Source organism: Coregonus clupeaformis, chromosome 18 (genome assembly GCF_020615455.1).
Source record: "Coregonus clupeaformis isolate EN_2021a chromosome 18, ASM2061545v1, whole genome shotgun sequence".
In the NCBI taxonomy this organism is placed as follows: Eukaryota; Metazoa; Chordata; class Actinopteri; order Salmoniformes; family Salmonidae; genus Coregonus; species Coregonus clupeaformis.
The window spans coordinates 24,515,730-24,537,472 of NC_059209.1; the positions used below are offsets into that span (position 1 = coordinate 24,515,730).

The following is a 21,743-nucleotide window of genomic DNA, read 5'->3' on the forward strand; positions in this document are numbered from 1 at the left end:
AGAGAACAACATAAATGTGTCTTCTGCTCTCATTCCTCAACTCTCCCAGATAGCACACATCCCGCACACACACACGTAGTGCAGCGCCCTTGGATGGAGAGTATGTTGTGGGTTTAAGGGCCTTGCTCAAGGGCCCAACGGAAGGGAATTGTTGTCAGGAACTGAACAGTTACCAGATCAGTTCCCCCCTTATTCCAGCTCCCGGTGTATGTGACAATAATAATAAAATTAAAAAATCAAACTGGTGACCTTTCGGTTACAGGTCCAACTCCTTAGCTGCTGGGCTTCCTACAGCCCCCTTGGATGCATCTCTTGGATATCGTCACATATAATAGGGTGGCTAAGCTGACATTTCCATAATGATCGTTCATTTTGTGATGAAAGCACAACATTTGGCAGAGAGGTATATTTATGTGTCCTGAAAATATTTAGATATCGGGCCATCACAGATATTGCCCCTCGGGGTCATGGCACTCATCTTACAAATTAAAAGGGTGAATAAAATAAACAAATAAACACATCCAGGAAAGAGTAGCTTGGCATTACCAACAACAGGAGTAAACAGCACATGACTGACAATAATGACTCCTGGGTCAAGTCATTGCTTCCAGTCCAACTCCTGGGTCAAGTCATTGCTTCCAGTATGACTCCTGGGTTAAAATCTGTGACCCAGGAGTCGTTCCTGTCAGTTGTGTGTTGTTAACTCCTGAATCAAGGTTCATGCCAAGCTGCACCTTCCAGGATTGGTATAAAAATAAAATAATTATGTGGGCCCAAATCAAGGGAGGGGATGTTCTGATCAGTGGTGTAGTGGAGGGTAAACCCACATAAACACTGTTCACACACCTGTTTTATTTGTGCAAGCATTTACCCACCTATTGCGGAAAAATGCATTGAGAGGAAGGGAGCGTTAGTTTATTCACAGCGAATGGCGACCAGTGTTTAGCCACATATTTTCTTACCACTACTGATTCCACTAAGATTTGATTAGATTCCCCTCTGGGTTCCCAGAGAGAGATGACAAGAAAAAACAGTGTCACCCCTACTGCTTTCTCTTGTTAACATGGTTCTCCAGGGTCCCATTCTGACCCTAGTGACATCTTATCAAAACAATCTGACATTTAGAAAATAACAGAGTTGGGGTCAATTCCATTTAAATTCAAGTCAATTTAGAAAGTAAACCAAATTCCAATTCCAAATTCCAAATGTTCCTAATTGAAAAGCATTGAAGAGAATTTAAATTGGAATGACAGGGTCCTTCCTGGAATTAAAATGGAATTGACCACAACCCTGGAAAACACTTTTTTTTTTTTTTTTTTTTATCTGGGAGTTTGTAGAATATTGTAATAATGTGACTTGCGACAGCAAAAGTCTCACTTTAAATATTGTAAATATACTTTAAATATTGTAAAATATTGTATTTTTATTATTCTTTTAAATGCTATTTTTCGTACACCGTTTAAGCTAGAAACGCCATTGAAACTTTAAAATGTGTAGACTAGTCAACTTTTTGATAACATTAATACTTATAAACTATTACGTTTTTTGTCCTCCCCCCAAAAAATGTCATCCACTTTAATGCTATTTCTTCAACATTCTAAAGGTCCCATTGTTAAAAACTCACAGACTTCCAACATTCTATTCACAGTAAACCACTTTTGACATAAATCAGCTACTTTCACAACAAGTTAGACAAAAACTTAGAGCATGTGAAATCTTATTCTGCTTCTCTGCTATTCAAATCTGAAATCGGAACAGAAATACCTTCTGTTTTAGTAACCACATCTGTTGTAACTTTCATGGGTTACAGAGTTAATGTTCACAGTTAACTTAGGTTTTGAATCCAAACAACTCAGATGCTTATAAAAGGGTCTAAGATTCATTGTTCTTACACTGAGCTGCACTGGGGTTGGAATGTAATCATGGTTACATTAAGACACCGTGGAGCCGGCGCAAGATGTGGGTTGGAAAACGTACCTCAATGCAGGGATTGGATATGTAACTGTACTCCACAATTTTTTATTTTTTTTATTTTAATTTTTTAAGGGGGTAGATCAGCTTAATATTGCAGATAGATTGTAACTTCCATCAATGTAATTGTCTGCATCACTTCCAATCCACCATGTTTATATATATATATACAGTGGGGAGAACAAGTATTTGATACACTGCAGATTTTGCAGGTTTTCCTACTTACAAAGCATGTAGAGGTCTGTAATTTTAATCATAGGTACACTTCAACTGTGAGAGACGGAATCTAAAACAAAAATCCAGAAAATCACATTGTATGATTTTTAAGTAATTCATTTGCATTTTATTGCATGACATAAGTATTTGATACATCAGAAAAGCAGAACTTAATATATGGTACAGAAACCTTTGTTTGCAATTACAGAGATCATACGTTTCCTGTAGGTCTTGACCAGGTTTCCACACAATGCAGCAGGGATTTTGGCCCACTCCTCCATACAGACGTTCTCCAGATCCTTCAGGTTTCGGGGCTGTCGCTGGGCAATACAGACTTTCAGCTCCCTCCAAAGATTTTTATTGGGTTCAGGTCTGGAGACTGGCTAGGCCACTCCAGGACATTGAGATGCTTCTTACAGAGCCACTCCTTAGTTGCCCTGGCTGTGTGTTTCGGGTCGTTGTCATGCTGGAAGACCCAGCCACGACCCATCTTCAATGCTCTTACTGAGGGAAGGAGGTTCTTGGCCAAGATCTCGCGATACATGGCCCCATCCATCCTCCCCTCAATACGGTGCAGTCGTCCTGTCCCCTTTGCAGAAAAGCATCCCCAAAGAATGATGTTTCCACCTCCATGCTTCACGGTTGGGATGGTGTTCTTGGGGTTGTACTCATCCTTCTTCTTCCTCCAAACACGGCGAGTGGAGTTTAGACCAAAAAGCTCTATTTTTGTCTCATCAGACCACATGACCTTCTCCCATTCCTCCTCTGGATCATCCAGATGGTCATTTGCAAACTTCAGACGGGCCTGGACATGCGCTGGCTTGAGCAGGGGGACCTTGCGTGCACTGCAGGATTTTAATCCATGACGGCGTAGTGTGTTACTAATGGTTTTCTTTGAGACTGTGGTCCCAGCTCTCTTCAGGTCATTGACCAGGTCCTGCCCTGTAGTTCTGGGCTGATCCCTCACCTTCCTCATGATCATTGATGCCCCACGAGGTGAAATCTTGCATGGAGCCCCAGACCGAGGGTGATTGACCGTCATCTTGAACTTCTTCCATTTTCTAATAATTGCGCCAACAGTTGTTGCCTTCTCACCAAGCTGCTTGCCTATTGTCCTGTAGCCCATCCCAGCCTTGTGCAGGTCTACCATTTTATCCCTGATGTCCTTACACAGCTCTCTGGTCTTGGCCATTGTGGAGAGGTTGGAGTCTGTTTGATTGAGTGTGTGGACAGGTGTCTTTTATACAGGTAACGAGTTCAAACAGGTGCAGTTAATACAGGTGATGAGTGGAGAACAGGAGTGCTTCTTAAAGAAAAACTAACAGGTCTGTGAGAGACGGAATTCTTACTGGTTGGTAGGTGATCAAATACTTATGTCATGCAATAAAATGCAAATTAATTACTTAAAAATCATACAATGTGATTTTCTGGATTTTTGTTTTAGATTCCGTCTCTCACAGTTGAAGTGTACCTATGATAAAAATTACAGACCTCTACATGCTTTGTAAGTAGGAAAACCTGCTAAATCGGCAGTGTATCAAATACTTGTTCTCCCCACTGTATATTGTCCTGTAGCCCATCCCAGCCTTGTGCAAGTCTACAATTTTATCCCTGATGTCCTTACACAGCTCTCTGGTCTTGGCCATTGAGGAGAGGTTGGAGTCTTGTCACAGCGACGTGTATGCGGTAGGCGAAGTCAAGAGCAGGACACCGAGCTACTGGCAGAAACTTTACTGGATTCAGTGCAAAAATACAAAGTACACTGGTAACCTCAAACAGCGAGGGAAATAACAAGACCCGCACACAATGGCAACTGCCGCAAAGACCAAAACAATAACGCACAATACACAATGAGAAACAGAGGGTTATAAAGGGAACACAATAAAACATAATGGGAAACAGGTGTAAACAATAAAGACCAAACAAGACAAACACCGAAACATCGATCGGCAGCAGCTAGTACTCCGGGGACGACGAACGCCGAAGCCTGCCCGAGCAAGGAGGAGGAGCAGCCTCGGCTGAATCCGTGACAGTATCCGCCCCTTGACGCGTGGCTCCAGCCATGCGCCGACCCCGGCCTCGGGGACGGCCAGGAGGACGCGGAGCAGGGCGAGTCGGATGACTCCGGTGGAAATCCCTCAACATGGAGGGATCTAGGATGTCCCTCCTAGGGACCCAGCACCGTTCCTCCGGACCGTACCCCTCCCACTCCACGAGATACTGCAGGCCCCCCATCCGACGCCTCGAATCCAAGATGGAACGGACTGAGGACGCCGGAGCCCCCTCGATGTCCAGCGGGGGCGGAGGAGCCTCTCGTACCTCACTCTCCTGGAGTGGACCAGCTACTACCGGCCTGAGGAGAGACACATGGAACGAGGGGTTAGTGCGGTAATTAATGGGCAGTTGTAACCTATAACATACCTCGTTCAATCTCCTCAGGACTTTAAATGGCCCCACAAACCGCCGACCCAGCTTCCGGCAGGGCAGGCGAAGGGGCAGGTTTCGGGTCGAGAGCCAGACCCGATCTCCCGGTGCATACACCGGAGCCTCACTGCGGTGGCGATCGGCGCTCGCCTTTTGCCGCCTGATTGCTCGCTGTAGATGGACATGCGCAGCGTTCCAGGTTTCCTCCGAGCGCCGAAACCACTCGTCCACCGCAGGGGCTTCGATCTGGCTCTGATGCCAAGGTGCCAGGACCGGCTGATAACTTAGCACACACTGAAAAGGCGTAAGGTTAGTTGAGGAGTGGCGAAGTGAGTTTTGGGCTATTTCTGCCCAGGGGACATATTCCGACCACTCCCCCTGCCGGTCCTGGCAATAGGACTTCAGAAACCTACCCACATCCTGGTTCACTCTCTCCACCTGCCCGTTACTCTCTTGGTGAAACCCTGAGGTAAGGCTAATCGAGACCCCCAGATGTTCCATAAACGCCCTCCAGACTCTAGAGGTGAACTGGGGACCCCGATCAGACACTATATCCTCAGGTACCCCGTAGTGCCGGAAGACGTGTGTAAACAGGGCGTCAGCAGTTTGTAGGGCTGTAGGGAGACCTGGCATAGGAATGAGACGGCAGGCCTTTGAAAACCGATCCACAACGACCAAGATCGTCGTATTCCCCTGGGAGGGGGGAAGGTCCGTGACGAAATCCACCGAGAGGTGAGACCACGGTCGTTGTGGAACGGGTAGGGGTTGTAATTTCCCTCTGGGTAGGTGTCTAGGCGCGTTACACTGAGCGCACACCGAGCAGGAGGAAACATAAACCCTCACGTCCTTAGCCAAAGTGGGCCACCAGTACTTTCCACTAAGGCAGTGCACTGTCCGTCCAATACCAGGATGGCCAGAGGAAGGTGACATGTGAGCCCAATATATTAATCAATCACGAACCTCGAGCGGCACGTACTTCCGACCCTCTGGACACTGTGGGGGAGTAGGATCGGTACGTAACGCCCGCTCGATGTCCGCATCAACCTCCCATACCACCAGTGCCACCAGACAAGACTCCGGAAGTATGGGAGTAGGCTCAATGGACCTCTCCTCTGTGTCATATAGTCGGGACAGGGCGTCTGCCTTAGTGTTCTGTGACCCTGGTCTATAGGTGAGCGTAAATACAAATCGGGTGAAAAACATAGCCCACCTAGCCTGGCGAGGGTTCAGCCTCCTCGCCGCCCGGATGTACTCCAGGTTACGATGGTCAGTCAAAATGAGAAAAGGGTGTTTAGCCCCCTCAAGCCAATGCCTCCACACCTTCAGGGCTTGCACCACAGCTAACAGCTCCCTGTCCCCCACATCATAATTGCGCTCCGCCGGACTGAGCTTCTTAGAAAAGAAAGCACAGGGGCGGAGTTTAGATGGCGTACCCGAGCACTGAGACAGTACAGCACCGAACCCAGCCTCGGACGCATCCACCTCAACTTGGAACGCCAAAGAGGGATCCGGATGTGCCAGCACCGGAGCCGAGGTAAACAGGTCCTTCAGATGCCCAAAAGCCCTGTACGCCTCAGCCGACCACTGCAGACGCACCGGACCCCCCTTTACCAGGGAGGTAATGGGAGCTGCTACCTGCCCAAAGCCCCGGATAAACCTCCGGTAGTAATTGGCAAAACCCAAGAACCGCTGCACCTCCTTCACCGTGGAGGGAGTCGGCCAATTGCGCACGGCTGAAACACGGTCAATCTCCATCTCCACCCCTGACGCGGACAACCGGTGTCCCAGGAAGGAGATGGACTCCTGGAAGAACAGACATTTCTCCGCCTTTGCATACAGGTCATGCTCCAACAGTCTACCAAGCACCCGACGAACCAGGGACACATGCTCTGCGCGGGTAGCGGAGTATATTAGAACGTCATCAATATACACCACTACACCCTGTCCATGTAAGTCCCGGAAAATCTCATCCACAAACAATTGGAAGACTGAAGGAGCATTCATTAACCCGTATGGCATGACGAGGTACTCATAGTGACCCGAGGTGGTACTGAATGCTGTCTTCCACTCATCTCCCTCCCTAATGCACACCAGGTTGTACGCGCTCCTGAGATCCAATTTTGTGAAGAATCGCGCCCCGTGTAATGACTCCGTCATACTAGCAATCAGAGGGAGAGGATAGCTATATTTGATGGTGATCTGATTGAGACCACGGTAGTCAATACACGAGCGTAAACCCCCATCTTTCTTCTTCACAAAAAAGAAACTCGAGGACGCAGAGGAAGTGGACGGCCGTATGTATCCCTGTCTCAGCGATTCGGCGACATATGTTTCCATAGCCGCCGTCTCCTCCTGAGACAGAGGATACACATGGCTACGTGGAAGCGCAGCGCCTACTTGGAGGTTTATCGCACAATCCCCCTGTCAATGGGGTGGTAATTGAGTCGCCTTCTTTTTACAGAAGGCGAGAGCCAAATCGGCATATTCAGGTGGAATGTGCATGGTGGGAACTTGGTTCGGACTTTCCACCGTTGTGGCCCCTACGGAAACACCCACACACCTCCCGACACACTGATCAGACCATCCCTTGAGAGCCCTCTGTTGCCATGAAATGTTGGGGTCATGAGACGTCAACCAGGGAAGCCCAAACACCACGGGAAACGCAGGAGAGTCAATCAAATACAACCGAATTATCTCCTCATGGCCCTCCTGCGTTTTCATCCTGAGCGGCGCCGTGACCTCCCTAATCAACCCAGACCCCAAAGGGCATGGATAGGGAAGGGCACATCCACTGGAACTATAGGAATCCCTAACTTATGGGTGAAATGGCGATCGATAAAATTCCCAGCTGCGCCTGAATCTACTAGCGCCTTATGCTGGGAATGAGGAGAAACCTCGGGAAACACAACTTTAATTCACATATGCGCAACAGGGAGCTCTGGGTCACCTGGAATGACTCATCAGTGCGCGGCCTACTGCCTCGATTCCGAGGAGACCCTCCCCAGCACCGACCAGCAGTGTGTCCTCTGCGGCCACAGTTGGTGCAGGGGACGGCCTCTCTCCTGGTCTCTCTCCTAGTACCAGCAACTCCGAGCTCCATCGGGGTCGGCTCGGAAGTGCTGGGGGATGGAATGGACGGCCCCGAGTCCGGACGTCCACGGGTAGCCAACAGGGTGTCCAGGCGAATCGACATGTCCACCAGTTGATCAAAGTTTAGGTTGGTGTCCCTGCAGGCCAATTCACGACGCACGTCCTCCCTCAGGCTACATCTGTAGTGGTCGATGAGGGCCCTCTCATTCCATCCCGCGTTGGCAGCCAGTGTCCGGAAGTCCAGTGCGAACTCCTGCGCGCTCCTCCTCCCCTGTCGAAGGTGGAATATACGTTCACCCGCTGCCTTACCCTCTGGTAGATGATTGAATACTGCCCTGAAGCGGCGGGTGAACTCCGCATAGTTGACTGTATCGGCGTCTATTCCCCCCCACTCGGCGTTGGCCCACTCCAGCGCCTTGCCGGACAGACAGGAGATGAGGGAGGACACGCTCCGGGTGGATGGTTGCCAAGTAGAGTTCCACCTGGAGCAGGAAACCCTGACACCCGGCAGCTGTGCCATCATAAGCCCTCGGGAGCGAGAGCCGAATCCCACTGGACCCCGGAGATGAAGCGATGGGCATAGCTGATGGTGGTGGTATCGTCGGAGGAGGTGTAGACCAACTCCTTCTTTCCCATGGCTCCACGGTTTTCACCACCTGTTCCATGGCGGTGCTGAGAGCCTGGATCATAGCCGCTTGTTGTTCTACACGCTCTTCTATTGATCCAGCTGTCACCGCCGCTCCTGCTGACTCCGTGTCTAAAGGGTGCGTTATTCTGTCACAGCGACGTGTATGCGGTAGGCGAAGTCAAGAGCAGGACACCGAGCTACTGGCAGAAACTTTACTGGATTCAGTGCAAAAATACAAAGTACACAGGCAACCTCAAACAGCGAGGGAAATAACAAGACCCGCACACATGGGCAACTGCCGCAAAGACCAAAACAATAACGCACAATACACAATGAGAAACAGAGGGTTATAAAGGGAACACAATAAAACATAATGGGAAACAGGTGTAAACAATAAAGACCAAACAAGACAAACACCGAAACATCGATCGGCAGCAGCTAGTACTCCTGGGACGACGAACGCCGAAGCCTGCCCGAGCAAGGAGGAGGAGCAGCCTCGGCTGAATCCGTGACAAGTCTGTTTGATTGAGTGTGTGGACAGGTGTCTTTTATACAGGTAACGAGTTCAAACAGGTGCAGTTAATACAGGTAATGAATGGAGAACAGGAGGGCTTCTTAAAGAAAAACTAACAGGTCTGTGAGAGCCGGAATTCTTACTGGTTGGTAGGTGATCAAATACTTATGTCATGCAAGAAAATGCAAATTAATTACTTAAAAATCATACAATGTGATTTTCTGGATTTTTGTTTTAGATTCCGTCTCTCACAGTTGAAGTGTACCTATGATAAAAATGACAGACCTCTACATGCTTTGTAAGTAGGAAATATATATATATATATATATATATATACATACACATACACATATACACACATACATACATACATACATACACATACATATCCTTTAAAAAAATATATTCCCCTTTATTACTTTCCAACCCCACCACCCTTACCCTACTTGGAGTAAACTAGTGAACAACAATGCTTAGGCCTCTACTTCCAGCTTATACTTAATATCTACATATGCATATCTTTCTAACTGTGCTATTTCACAAAAGCTCCCAACCTACAACCTATATACTTATTATTTATTATGGACACAGTATGCTTACATTATTAGTTATCTTGTTATTATTTGTTGTTAGTTATTATTAGTCCTATCCTTCAACTCCATTCAACACCTCCCATCTATCTCTTAACACCATTCATATACTGTAGGATTTCTATTTGCCATATATTTTTCAACTGTACTGTGATGTTTTACAAAAATTCTGAACCTTTCTTTTCTCATTGTTTCTACAGATTGTGAATTGAAAATAAACATTTTTGCTAAAAGTATTATTATATTATTGATCGATTTACTATGACTTTTCAGATCACGCAGTAATGATATCTGCAAGGTTAGCTCCAGGTAAATATTGCAATCCTTTAGCCATTCCTGGACCTGTGTCCAAAAACAAGCTACAAATGGACAGTACCAAAACAAATGATCTAATGATTCTGTCTCTTCGCAGCAAAATCTGCAGAGCTGGGAAGATTGTATCCCCCATATAAATAACATTCTATTGGTAGCAAGAATTTTATATAATAATTTAAATTGAAAGATTCTAAGTTTTGAATCCGGTGTCGTTTTGCGTATCAGTTCATAAACACTATGCCATGGGATCGGTACGTCAAAAATCTCTTCCCAACTATTTTGCAATCTATATGGGACGGCTGTCAATCCTTTGGTCTGTCATGAATCCCGCTTCCTGAGTCTGTTTCTGCCTGAGTTGCCTGTTTTCTGTCTTGGAGTCTGTTTCCTGAAGGTTCCTGAACGCACCCTGTCTGGTTGCCGGGCGACGAAGCTAGGCGGGAGATCTCTCGATTACCCGCACCTGCATCTCATCAGCTATCTGCACACCTGGTCCTGATCATCACCTCTTCACTTCATAAGCTCTGACCTGACATCCATTCCCTGCCGGATCGTTAGCCATGAACAGTATGTTGTGTCAGCGTATCAGCCTCAAGGTTTCTAGAGTTAGTTTTATACTTTTTGCTTGCCGTGTACTTACCTCCGTTTACTCTGTCTACAGTTATTCTCCCGGAACATTCACTCCACCCTTGCCTGGTCGTCGGTGGGTTCTGTAACATCATTGGATCTGCCTATTCACTTCCACCAACTCACCTCCGCTGCCCGCTCCGTCTCCTGAATTATCCTGCTTCCACATTTGAGTCGTTAAATAAATACTCCCCTTCTGTCTACTCACCTTGTCCTGGTCTGCTTCTGGGTTCTGCTTTAGAGAATCGTGACATGGTCCTTAAATGAAACTGGTATACTTTTTTATTTATCACAGTTTTCCTTCCAATTATGTTCTTTAATGCAAGGCCGACAGACAAGCTCCTTACTTTCTCCCCCTTCCACTTTCCTCTTCCATTTTTGCGGTAAGGCTGCAATTATTTGGTTGTAATTTTGGGTAGAGCAGACATTTCCATATGTTTTTGTTAGCTGCATGTGCGACATAACTCCACCAGTTCTACCGATGATATCATTTACGAAGATTATACCTTTTAAAAACATTTTGTAAAAAAAAAAGTTTTTTTGTCAATTAGAATATTTGAGTTTAACCACAATATTTGTTGCATTATTTGTTCTGTCGTTTCTGGAGGATTAAATTGAAATTGCAACCAACTTTCTATGGCTTGTTTTAGAAATAGTGATATTTGGGAGATGATTTCCTTTTCAAATAACTGAAAGTGAGAGGTTGTAATCTGAATAAAGGGAAAAATGCCATTCTTGAACATTGGGTGACACAATCTTACTAATTTGCTAGAGAACCAGTTCGGATTTAAGTATAACTTTTGTATGACTGAAGCTTTTAGTGATAGTCTAATACTTGAATATTTAATAATTTCTGTCCTCATTCATATTCATTATATAAATAGGCCCGTTTAATTTTGTCTGGCTTGCCGTTCAAAATAAAATGGAATATTTTTTTCTCATATAATTAAAAAAACTGTTCGCTAGGCTTAGGCAAGACCATAAGCAAATAGGTAAACTGGGATAATACTAAAGAGTTATCCACACTGCTCCATCGAGAAGATTGAAATACTGTCCTTTTCGTCCTCATACTAGCTAGCAGTAGCCACAGCAGCCATTATGGAATGGCACGTCGCGTTGAACAACAAAGGAGCTGAATGGCTGACACTGCCATTCCAAAATGGCTGTGGTGGCTACGGCTAGCTAGCATGAGGATGAAAAGGGCAGTTTTCCAGGAAAACTAGCAGTATTTCAATCTTCCCGATGGAGCAATGTGGATAGAATTAACATTTGGAGTACAGTAGCATATCCCATCCCTGCATTGAGGTATGTTTTCCGACCCATATCTCACGCCAGCTCCATGGTGTCTTAATGTAACCATAATTGCGTTCTGACCCCAGTGCAGCTCTCTGTAAAGAAGTGTAAAAGTAGGGTCGGTATTTTCTGGCAATTTAATATAAATATGTGCCAAATTTGTGCTTTTATCACAAACTCAACGATTATTATGCTTAGTCACCCCACTAACAGAAAATGTATAATTCAATAAGATAATATTGGTTAATTCCAAGGTGGCATCCTGTCGTATTGAAAGATCACGAGAGAGGATACAAAACAGTCAATGCACACAGTCACTAACTGCTAATCCTGCTTCCAGCCTGTTACGTGACCAGTGTGTCAGAGGGTTGGGTACTGTGGCATTATAAATAACAATTTCCACTGTTAAATAATCCAATGATTTAAAAAAAGATACATTTCAAGGGACTTTTATTTTGAAAACTTCTTATGAATGATGTTGAATAAATTTGTTAAATGTGAAAAGGTTTGTAACTGATGATGCTGCAAACCTCATAAAGGTGACTGGTTTCATAAAGGTGTTATGAAGGCCTTAAGTATAGCCACTACAAGTAGTGTTAACAACATCTAAGTCTTTTATTATTTATTTCAAAATTGAGCTGGTATACAGATGTGCTGAAATGTTGATGTATGTTTTGTAACTTTGGTACCTTCTGACAGGTCTCAATGAACTCCTCAATGGTCACCACTCCATCTCGGTTTCTGTCCATTTTCTGAAGAAAGGAGAAAGGGAGGTAGGGGTAAGGGAGAGGCAGAAAGGAAGGAAGTAAGGAAAGAGGAAGAGAGCAAGTGTAGTGGGAACAACAGCTTTTTTTTGGTGTGTGTGTGTAAACAGTGTTTAAGTGTGTGTGTGTGTTTGTGCGCATAGCGCAGCATGCACCTGGAAGAACTTATCCACGTGTTCAGAGGGTGCCTCGTCCCGTACACTGGGGTAGGTGTACCTGCCCATCATATCATAGATGGACTTCATAATAGCCAGCATCTCCTGAGAGAGATCGATAGAGAGAGTGAGAGTCGTAGTTTTCCGTGATGTATCTAAAGCTAGCCAATCATTTAGATATGCAATGTTTCTATAGTAGCCAATCACAGATTACCTCTTTAGTGATGTATCCGTCCTTGTTGATGTCGTACAAGTTGAAGGCCCAGTTGAGTTTCTCTGTGACTGACCCTCTCAGGAGAACAGACAGGCCGATCACAAAGTCCTCAAAACGAATGGAGCCGTTTCTGTCCATATCAAATGCATTGAACAGGAAATGTGCATAGGTGGTGGCGTCTGTAGGATAGAAGGAGAGAGGGAAGAGAGAGGGGTGAGGAGACGAGGGAGAGGGAAGGGGGAGAGTGTTGGGGGTAGGAAGACATTAAAATTATCGGCAACTATAAGCTTTTCCTGGTATTCTTAATATAAATCTGTCAGTGTCAGGTGTACTATTATCATATTCCAGGCACAATGAGACAGAGAGTCAATGGAGATAAAGTAGCTCTCTCCTCTCACCTCCTTGGGGAAAGAACTGAGAATAGATGGTCTTGAACGTCTCTTCATCAACCAAACCACTGGGACACTCCTACCAGAGAGAGAGAGAGGGGGGAGAACGAGGGAGGGAGGGAGGGAGGGAGGGAGAGAGGGAGGGGTGTACAGGGTAAAGCCATGTGTCTATTATTGTTAAAGTACATATACTCAAATCTACTCCATCACATTTATTCAACATTCTCATGTAAAACTCCAAACTGCCCACAAATAATGATCCAAGCTCAACCTCTACAGTCCCAGTCCTGCAGCATCCCCACCCCATTCTCTCTGTTCCACTACGTACGTTCTTGTAGCCCCTGTATAGAGACTGGAGCTCCTTCTTGGTGAACTTGGTCTGAACCTGCAGCTGGTCCAAGCCTTCTGGCTGGTGACGAACCGTTGATAGCTCCAAATCACTCTCACTACTGTCTGTAAACAAGAGAGAGAGAGAGAGAGAGAGAGAGAGAGAGAGAGAGAGAGAGAGAGAGAGAGAGAGAGAGAGAGAGAGAGAGAGAGAGAGAGAGAGAGAGAGAGAGAGAGAGAGAGAGAGAGAGAGAGAGAGAGAGAGAGAGAGAGAGAGAGAGAGAGAGAGAGAGAGAGAGAGAGAGAGAGAGAGAGAGAAGGGGATAGAGAGAGAGAGAGGGAAAGAGGGAGAGAGGAGGGAAAGTAGGAGAGAGGAATGGGAAGACAGATAAATAGAGGGAGAGGGATGTGTAGAGGATGAGTGCATGGCAAGCAGGGTAAGAGAGGAGAGGGAGGGATAACACATTTAAGGGGTGAGATCAAGAAAGAGTTAGCAAAAAAGTGCAAAAGAGCAAGATAAAAATGAAGAGAGGGAGGTACCTTCTTTTATAGTGTGATCTTTGCAAAGAAACTCATTTATATGTTAGTATTCACTGATTAGATTTGAGTGAACATGTGCCAGATTAGTAATAGTGAAAAAATCAATCCAACTATAGCCATGACTAAGACTGTTGACTATAACACTGTTTGAGGTGTATTAGTCCTACTCCTTCAAACACTGTAAGAGAAAGCACTAAGACTGGGAGAAAGAAAAGCAAGACATAGATCAAAAAGGAGGTGCAGTTTCTAAAAACCAAGAGATTTCTACTGTTTCCATACTTACCATCTTTTAACACACAAAACAGAGAGAGTGTGTGTGAGAAAGAAAGATATAGAGAGATGTAAAGACAGTAAATGGAGTAAAGAGAGGTATAGAGAGACAATGAGAAAAGGGAGGGAAAAAACAGAGAACATGGTCAAGTCAAGTCAGACATTGTGGAACACAGATACTGGCTAGGGAGAACAAGAGAGGAATAGACAGAATCTTCATAAATGCAGTTTGTTGCCCTCTCTCCCTCCCTCTCCCTCCATCCAACCTCTCTCTCTCCCGCTCTCCCTCCCTCTCCATCCATCCAACCTCTCTCTCTCCCTCTCCCTCATCCAACCTCTCCCTCTCCTCTCTCCCTCAATCTCCCTCTCTCTTGCCCTCTCTCCCTTTCTCTCTCTCTCCCTCCATCCCCCTCTCTCTCACCGGTCTCTGTGATGTCGATGAGTCCCAGTAGGTGCATCAGTTTGAGGAACATTAATACAAGGCAGACGATCCCAACAGTCTGTAGCCCCTCCGACTCCCACCTGACACTCATCTCCCCTTCTTCCTCCGTCTTTCCGTCTTTTTGTTCCCCCAGGGTGAAAATTATGTCTCTCTGTCCTCTCTCCCTCAGTTCTCTCTCCCTCCGTTCTCTCTTTCTTTCTCTCTGTCAGTCTTTCAATAAAATACCAGCTGTCTCTCAAACTAAAGACAGATCTTGCTTTAGATCCTTGGGATGCTATAAGGTTCATATAGTTCTACAGTTCTAGAGAGAATAGTTCCAACTGTGATGCAAAGAGATTTAAGTTGAAGCCATGAAAAGCGATTGGACCAGACTCACGCTCAATGATATTCAAAAGGACAGAAAACAGCCTCTCAAATAAAACTGAAACTACTGGGAACAAATACAATCCTTCTTTCCATGACAATTCCCACGCTGTTTGTATTCCCAAAAAATTATTCCAATTGTTTACTTATTGTCCCGTCCTTTAACTCCCAAGTCCTGGGACAGCAAGGTTAGATGTTACTGATATCATCCCACTGAATCAAAACTCTGATGAGCGAACAGACATACATCACTTAACCATGAGAATTGACACTCTTTCATCCCTCCTTCTTTCCTTGGCTTCCCCTCCTCCTCTCATTCTCTTCATCCCATTAACCTGTGAACTCCTGTGAAAACTATCCACAGATACAGAAGGAACCTAACACATTTCTTTCAAATAATCGTGAAAAATCAACTAAATTTAGGGACAGTTCCAGCAACAAAATAAATCCCTCCGTACCCCCTGTTTACAAGACAAATCTGTAACAAGATGTATGCCTTCATTATGAAGATGTTTAACGAGATATTTCCACAACATTGATGGAGTGCTTGTCAGTATACCCATTTGCCTTTAAGGAGTCAGTGTATATGGCTGCATCTCAACAGTTTAAAGTGGCTTCCTCTCCTCATCTCCTTTCCTTCATCTGCTCTGATCTGATAGAAAAAGACAGGTGGAAGCTGATACCCAATAGAAATCCGCCATATTGCTTTCACCAAGCCTATGTTTTCAGATTAGTGCAGATGATGGAGAGGAGACATGGAAAAGAAGACTCTTTAGTTTATTGTAATGAGACCCAGCCCATCTGTCCTAAATCCCATGTCCCCAGCAGGCTCTGTGATCCAGTTCAAGTCTAATTGTTCTTGTTTCTCCAGAGTTCATTAACACAGCTCTCAGCAGGCAGAGGCTTCACACAGGACTAGTCCCAAATGGCACCATATTCCCTATATAGTGCACTACTTTTGACTAGGGCCCACACCCTATATCGGGCACTATTTTTGACAAGAGCCCTGTGGGCCCTGGTCAAAAGTAGTGCACTATATAGGGAATATGGTGCCATTTGGGACGTACCCATAGTCAGACAGAGTCAGATAGAGCAGATGCAGTAATTCACTGGACGATAGTTCCCTCGAGGCCTGTGACACTTGCCAAAAACCCATCTCGTTATTTCAAGGCCCTCATACTACTGCTTTGCAACTCCCAAACACACACAAGCACACACACATGCACGCATGCACACACACACACACACACACACACACACACAGAGAAAGTCAGCATGACTCCCTTGAAATAGAGACATGAAGTGATCATTACTGTCCTCTAGTGGCAGTAGTAAGGAAGTCGTTGGCAGAAGTCCAGACTGTATTGATCAGTCCACGGCCATTATAACATCAAAGGCCAGACTCATCTCACTGAAGCCACACATAACCCAAAATACACAGCACCACCACACATACCAGAAATACACCAAACAGCCCCAAAATACAACACACATTAGGACTGATAAAACGTCTCAAATCTAAAGCAACAACTAGGGATTTGTGTGACACACACATACACCAACACACACAAACACACAAACACACACAAACACGCACAAACAGACACCCATACACAGTATTGGATAGTGGTGGTTAATGGACCTGTTGCTGAGTACTAGGTGGCTATAAATAATGTAGCTGGTAAAACAGATGGCCTTGTTTGACTGCTGATTGATTTGAAGGACCTGGGACTCAGGGCCATACTATGGATGTATGGCTATGTAACTATTATTATGGCTATGTAACTATTATTATGGCTATGTAACTATTATTATGGCTATGTAACTATTATTATGGCTATGTAACTCTAATTATGGCTATGTAACTATTATTATGGTTATGTAACTATTATTATGGTTATGTAATAATAATATAATAATATGCCATTTAGCAGACGCTTTTATCCAAAGCGACTTACAGTCGTGCGTGCATACATTTTTGTGTATGGGTGGTCCCGGGGATCGAACCCACTACCTTGGCGTTACAAGCGCCGTGCTCTACCAGCTGAGCTACAGAGGACTATTATTATGGTTATGTAACTATTATTATGGCTATGTAACTATTATTATGGCTATGTAACTATTATTATGGTTATGTAACTATTATTATGGCTATGTAACTATTATTATGGCTATGTAACTATTATTATGGCTATGTAACTATGTATTATGGCTATGTAACTACACTGAACAAAAATATGAATGCAACATGCAACAATTTCAAAGATTTTACTGAGTTACAGTTCATATAAGGAAACCAGTCAATTTAAAGAAATTCATTACGCCCTAATCCAGGGGTTCCCAAACTTGTTTGGTCCACAACCCCATTTTGATATCTGAAAATTCTCGCAACCCAACCATGTGAAAAAAATGTATGTAATTAACAGCAAATGTTTACTTTTTTATTTGGGGCTATGGCAGTCAATTGAAAAACATTCTAACATTATTTCTGATTGTCTTCTCAACTCACCATCACATACTTTTGATGTGAGGCTATGACAGTCAGTTGCAAATTAGTCTGACATTATGTCTCTTATCTCACCACCACTAATGAGATGGGTGTGTTTGATGCATGGAGCGTTAGAGTTCTCAAAGTCCGGGCGAGTGGTGTAGACATTTCGCACCTCATCTCTGCTGTCACATCCAACCTGGATCGATATTTGGTTTTAATGGAGACGAGAGCACTGATGCCACGTTCAAAACAACTGGGAACTCTGAAAAATACTAGGTAAAATCATGACGTCAGTGATCTTCTAGAAAGAGCCCCGAGTTCCCGATTTGGAATTCCGAGTTGGATGAGCTTGTTTTCCCCCGAGTTCCAGGTTGTTTTGAAGGCACTGAAGTCGGAAGTCGGAGATTTCAGAGTTCCCAGTTCTGAGTTCCCAGTTGTTTTGAACGCCGCATAATGCTCATAGGGAGACGGCAGGGTATTTATTCCCTTTGAATCAGGAACCAAAACTCCTCCGTAGTGATCCGTGAATGCGAGAGTTTCCTCTTGATTACTAGGAATAGCATAACTTATTCGTTTAACAGTGTTATATGACAAAGGTATTGATGTGAGTTTCTTTGCCTCTGCCCAGTGCTGTAGTGGGCTACTCCAGACCGGTCCAGACCACTTATTGAGTGTCTCGGTCTTGTCTCGGTGTCGGATACATTTTTTCTAGGTCTTGACTTGGTCTAGGACAGTGAGAACTCGTAATTTCTTCCCGAGACCAGCGGAGTAAAAAAACTCATTATCAACTTCCATTCAGTCAGCGTATAAAACCGCTTCACCAGGCCAAATACATACGCTCCTTTCTTGAAACATTAATGTTATCGCCTATTGAAAAGTGGTCTTTCTACTTTACTCGTAACATTACTGTCCTTTCCTTTTGTTGAAAAATATCCTCAAACTTTTGTCCGAATTTCCTTGACTCACTGGTAGGGAAGAGTGGCGGAAATGGTTGGAAAGTTGAGTGCTCCTTATTAGTAAGGGGAGACCGGGGGAAATTGTAACAGTCTTTATATCTATTATAGACATGTTTGCATAGTGGCGAACCTATTGGACCTTGGCCTTCAGTGTGTGACAGTAGCCTCTCGTGAGTGCACTTTTTGTAAAACACGGACGGCCAGTGGTGTTGTGGAGGCTATACGCAGGTATACCCAGTGGTGTAAAAAGTACCCAATTATCATACTTGAGTAAAAGTAAAGATAGCTTAGTAGAAAATGACTCAAGTAAAAGTGAATGTAACCCAGTGTCACGATCGTCTAATGAGGAGGACCAAGGCGCAGCGTTGAAAGTGAACATAGTATTTATTAGACTGATCACACGATCAAAATAACTGACGAAAACGTGATGTCTCTGGTTACATAAACAAACCAAAATGAGAACAAGAAACCACAACACAAAGTGAAAAGACCGATAGTTAAATATGGCTCCCAATCAGAGACAACCAGCTGACACTCGTTGCCTCTGATTGGGAGTCACTCAGGCCAACATAGATATACCAACATAGACTTACACACCCTGGCTCAACATAACATAGTCCCCAGAGCCAGGGCATGACAGTACCCCCCCCCAAAGGCGCGGACTCCGACCGCGCCAAACAACCACAACAGGGGAGGGACCGGGTGGGCACTCCGCCTCGGCGGCGGATCCGGCTCCGGACATGACCCAGGCACGGGTTGTGCTGGACTGACGACGCGCACCCCTGGCTTGGTGCGTGGAGGAGGAACGGGCCTTACCAGGCTGACGACGCACACCGTAGGCTTGGTGCGTGGAGCAGGGACAGGCCGGACTGGGCTGACGAAGCACACCACAGACTTGGTGCGGGGAGCTTGGATGGGCCGGACTGGGCTGGCGACGCGCACCACCGACTTGGTGCGGAGAGCAGGAACGGGCCGGACAGGGCTGACGCAAACGCACCACAGACTTGGTGCGGGGAGCAGGAATGAGCCGGACCGGGCTGACGACGCGCACCACTGACTTGGTGCGGGGAGCTTGGATGGGCCGGACTGGGCTGGCGACGCGCACCACCGACTTGGTGCGGAGAGCAGGAACGGGCCGGACAGGGCTGGCGCAAACGCACCACAGACTTGGTGCGGGGAGCAGGAATGGGCCGGACTGGGCTGGCGACGCGCACCACAGACTTGGTGCGGAGAACAGGAACGGGCCGGACAGGGCTGGTGACGCGCACCACCGACTTGGTGCGGGGAGCAGGAATGAGCCGGACCGGGCTGACGACGCGCACCACTGACTTGGTGCGGGGAGCTTGGATGGGCCGGACTGGGCTGGCGACGCGCACCACAGACTTGGTGGGAGTGGCAGGAACAGGCCGGCCCGTACTGGGAACACACATCACTGGCCCTACGTGGGGATCAGGAACAGGCCGGACCGGACTGGCAACACACGCCAGTAACTCTCGCCGTGCCTCCACACTTTCCTTCCCCTTTAACACCAGTGGCCCCCGTAACCTGGCGGCCTCCTCTGTCAACCCGCTGGACCGCTCTATCGCGGCCTCCTGCTGCCCCGACGTCCACGTCGTGAGCCCCCCCCTAAAAAAATTCTGGGGGTCTCTCCTCCCCGTGGGCCAGGCCTCCATCGTTCTCGCCAGACTCTCACCCCACTGCTCCAAAGTCCAACCTCTCTCCTCTTCTCTTGGCTTGGCCCAGTCGAGACTCCTACTCCACTGCTCCCAAGTCCACCCTCTCTGCTCCTCACTAGGCTGCTTGGTCCAGTTCTGGTGGTTTCTTCTGTCACGATTGTCTAATGAGGAGGACCAAGGCGCAGCGTTGAAAGTGAACATAGTATTTATTAGACTGATCACACGATCAAAATAACTGACGAAAACGTGATGTCTCTGGTTACATAAACAAACCAAAATGAGAACAAGAAACCACAACACAAAGTGAAAAGACCGATAGTTAAATATGGCTCCCAATCAGAGACAACCAGCTGACACTCGTTGCCTCTGATTGGGAGTCACTCAGGCCAACATAGATATACCAACATAGACTTACACACCCTGGCTCAACATAACATAGTCCCCAGAGCCAGGGCGTGACACCCAGTAAAATACTCCTTGAGTAAAAGTCTAAAAGTATTTGGTTTCAAATATACTTAAGTATCAAAAGTAAAAGTATAAATAATACAAAATTCCTCATATTAAGCAAACCACACGGCACAATTTTACTTGTTTTTTTTTTATTTACGGATAGCCAGGGGCAGGCTCCAACACTTGGACATCATTTACAAACGAAACGTGTGTTTATTGAGTTTAGTGAGTCAGCCAGATCAGAGGCAGTAGAGATGACCAGGGATGTTCTCTTGATAAGAGCGTGAATTGGACCATTTTCCAGTCCTGCTAAGCATTCAAAATACTTTTGGGTGTTAGGGAAAATATATGGAGTAAAAAGTACATTATTTTCTTTAGGAATGTAGTGAAGTAAAAGTAAATGTAGTCAAAAATATAAATAGTAAAGTACAGATACCCTAAAAAACTACTTAAGCAGTACTTTCAATTATGTTTACTTAAGTACTTTACACCACTGGGTATACCCCGTGTACCCACTTTTTTTTCTGTGGGTATTGCATATACTCACTACTTAATCCCCACTGATGTGTATCAAAGTAGTGTAGTGGAGGTATACGTCTTATCAATTACTTAGTACAATAGAGAAATCATGCACAAAGTAGCCTACACAATCACCAAGCAAGTGCAATATATTCACATGTGTGCTGCACACAGCCTAGTTTCAGCTGAATATAATCTGCAGCCAGCAAGAGCAGCTCACAGAAGAATAGCCTTCGGTGAGCCCTAGGGTCGGTAGGAAAGATGTTTCAATTTATGATATCTACCAGTGAATGCTAAATCGGCAAACAATGGGTATGCAAAACAGGTATTGAAAACGGTCCGAAATCTTGGTTAGTAGGCTATTTGCAATGCACAATTCAGTCATCATGCGCTGTTTACATGAACATTTCTAAAGGCGTTCCCAAAAAACCTTCCCAATTAAATGTTGACAGCAAAGTAGGCCTACCTGTCAGAATGATGTCATGCTGATTTGTATACATAGGGAGGGCATTTGTTTTGCTC

The 21,743-nt window shown here is 45.5% G+C and overlaps 1 protein-coding gene across 1 annotated transcript in view; it reads right to left on the reverse strand.

Annotated features, from left to right (window-relative positions):
* LOC121572969 (calsenilin-like) overlaps positions 1 to 21,743 on the reverse strand; it is a 72,463-nt gene that overhangs the window by 7,587 nt on the left and 43,133 nt on the right. The window contains exons 3-8 of the mRNA XM_041885010.2: positions 14,338 to 14,340; positions 13,516 to 13,640; positions 13,197 to 13,266; positions 12,799 to 12,977; positions 12,585 to 12,689; positions 12,355 to 12,417 (exon numbers count right to left, since the gene is read on the reverse strand). Of these exons, the coding sequence (XP_041740944.1) occupies positions 12,355 to 12,417; positions 12,585 to 12,689; positions 12,799 to 12,977; positions 13,197 to 13,266; positions 13,516 to 13,640; positions 14,338 to 14,340 (545 nt within the window). The remainder of the gene's footprint in view (positions 1 to 12,354; positions 12,418 to 12,584; positions 12,690 to 12,798; positions 12,978 to 13,196; positions 13,267 to 13,515; positions 13,641 to 14,337; positions 14,341 to 21,743) is intronic.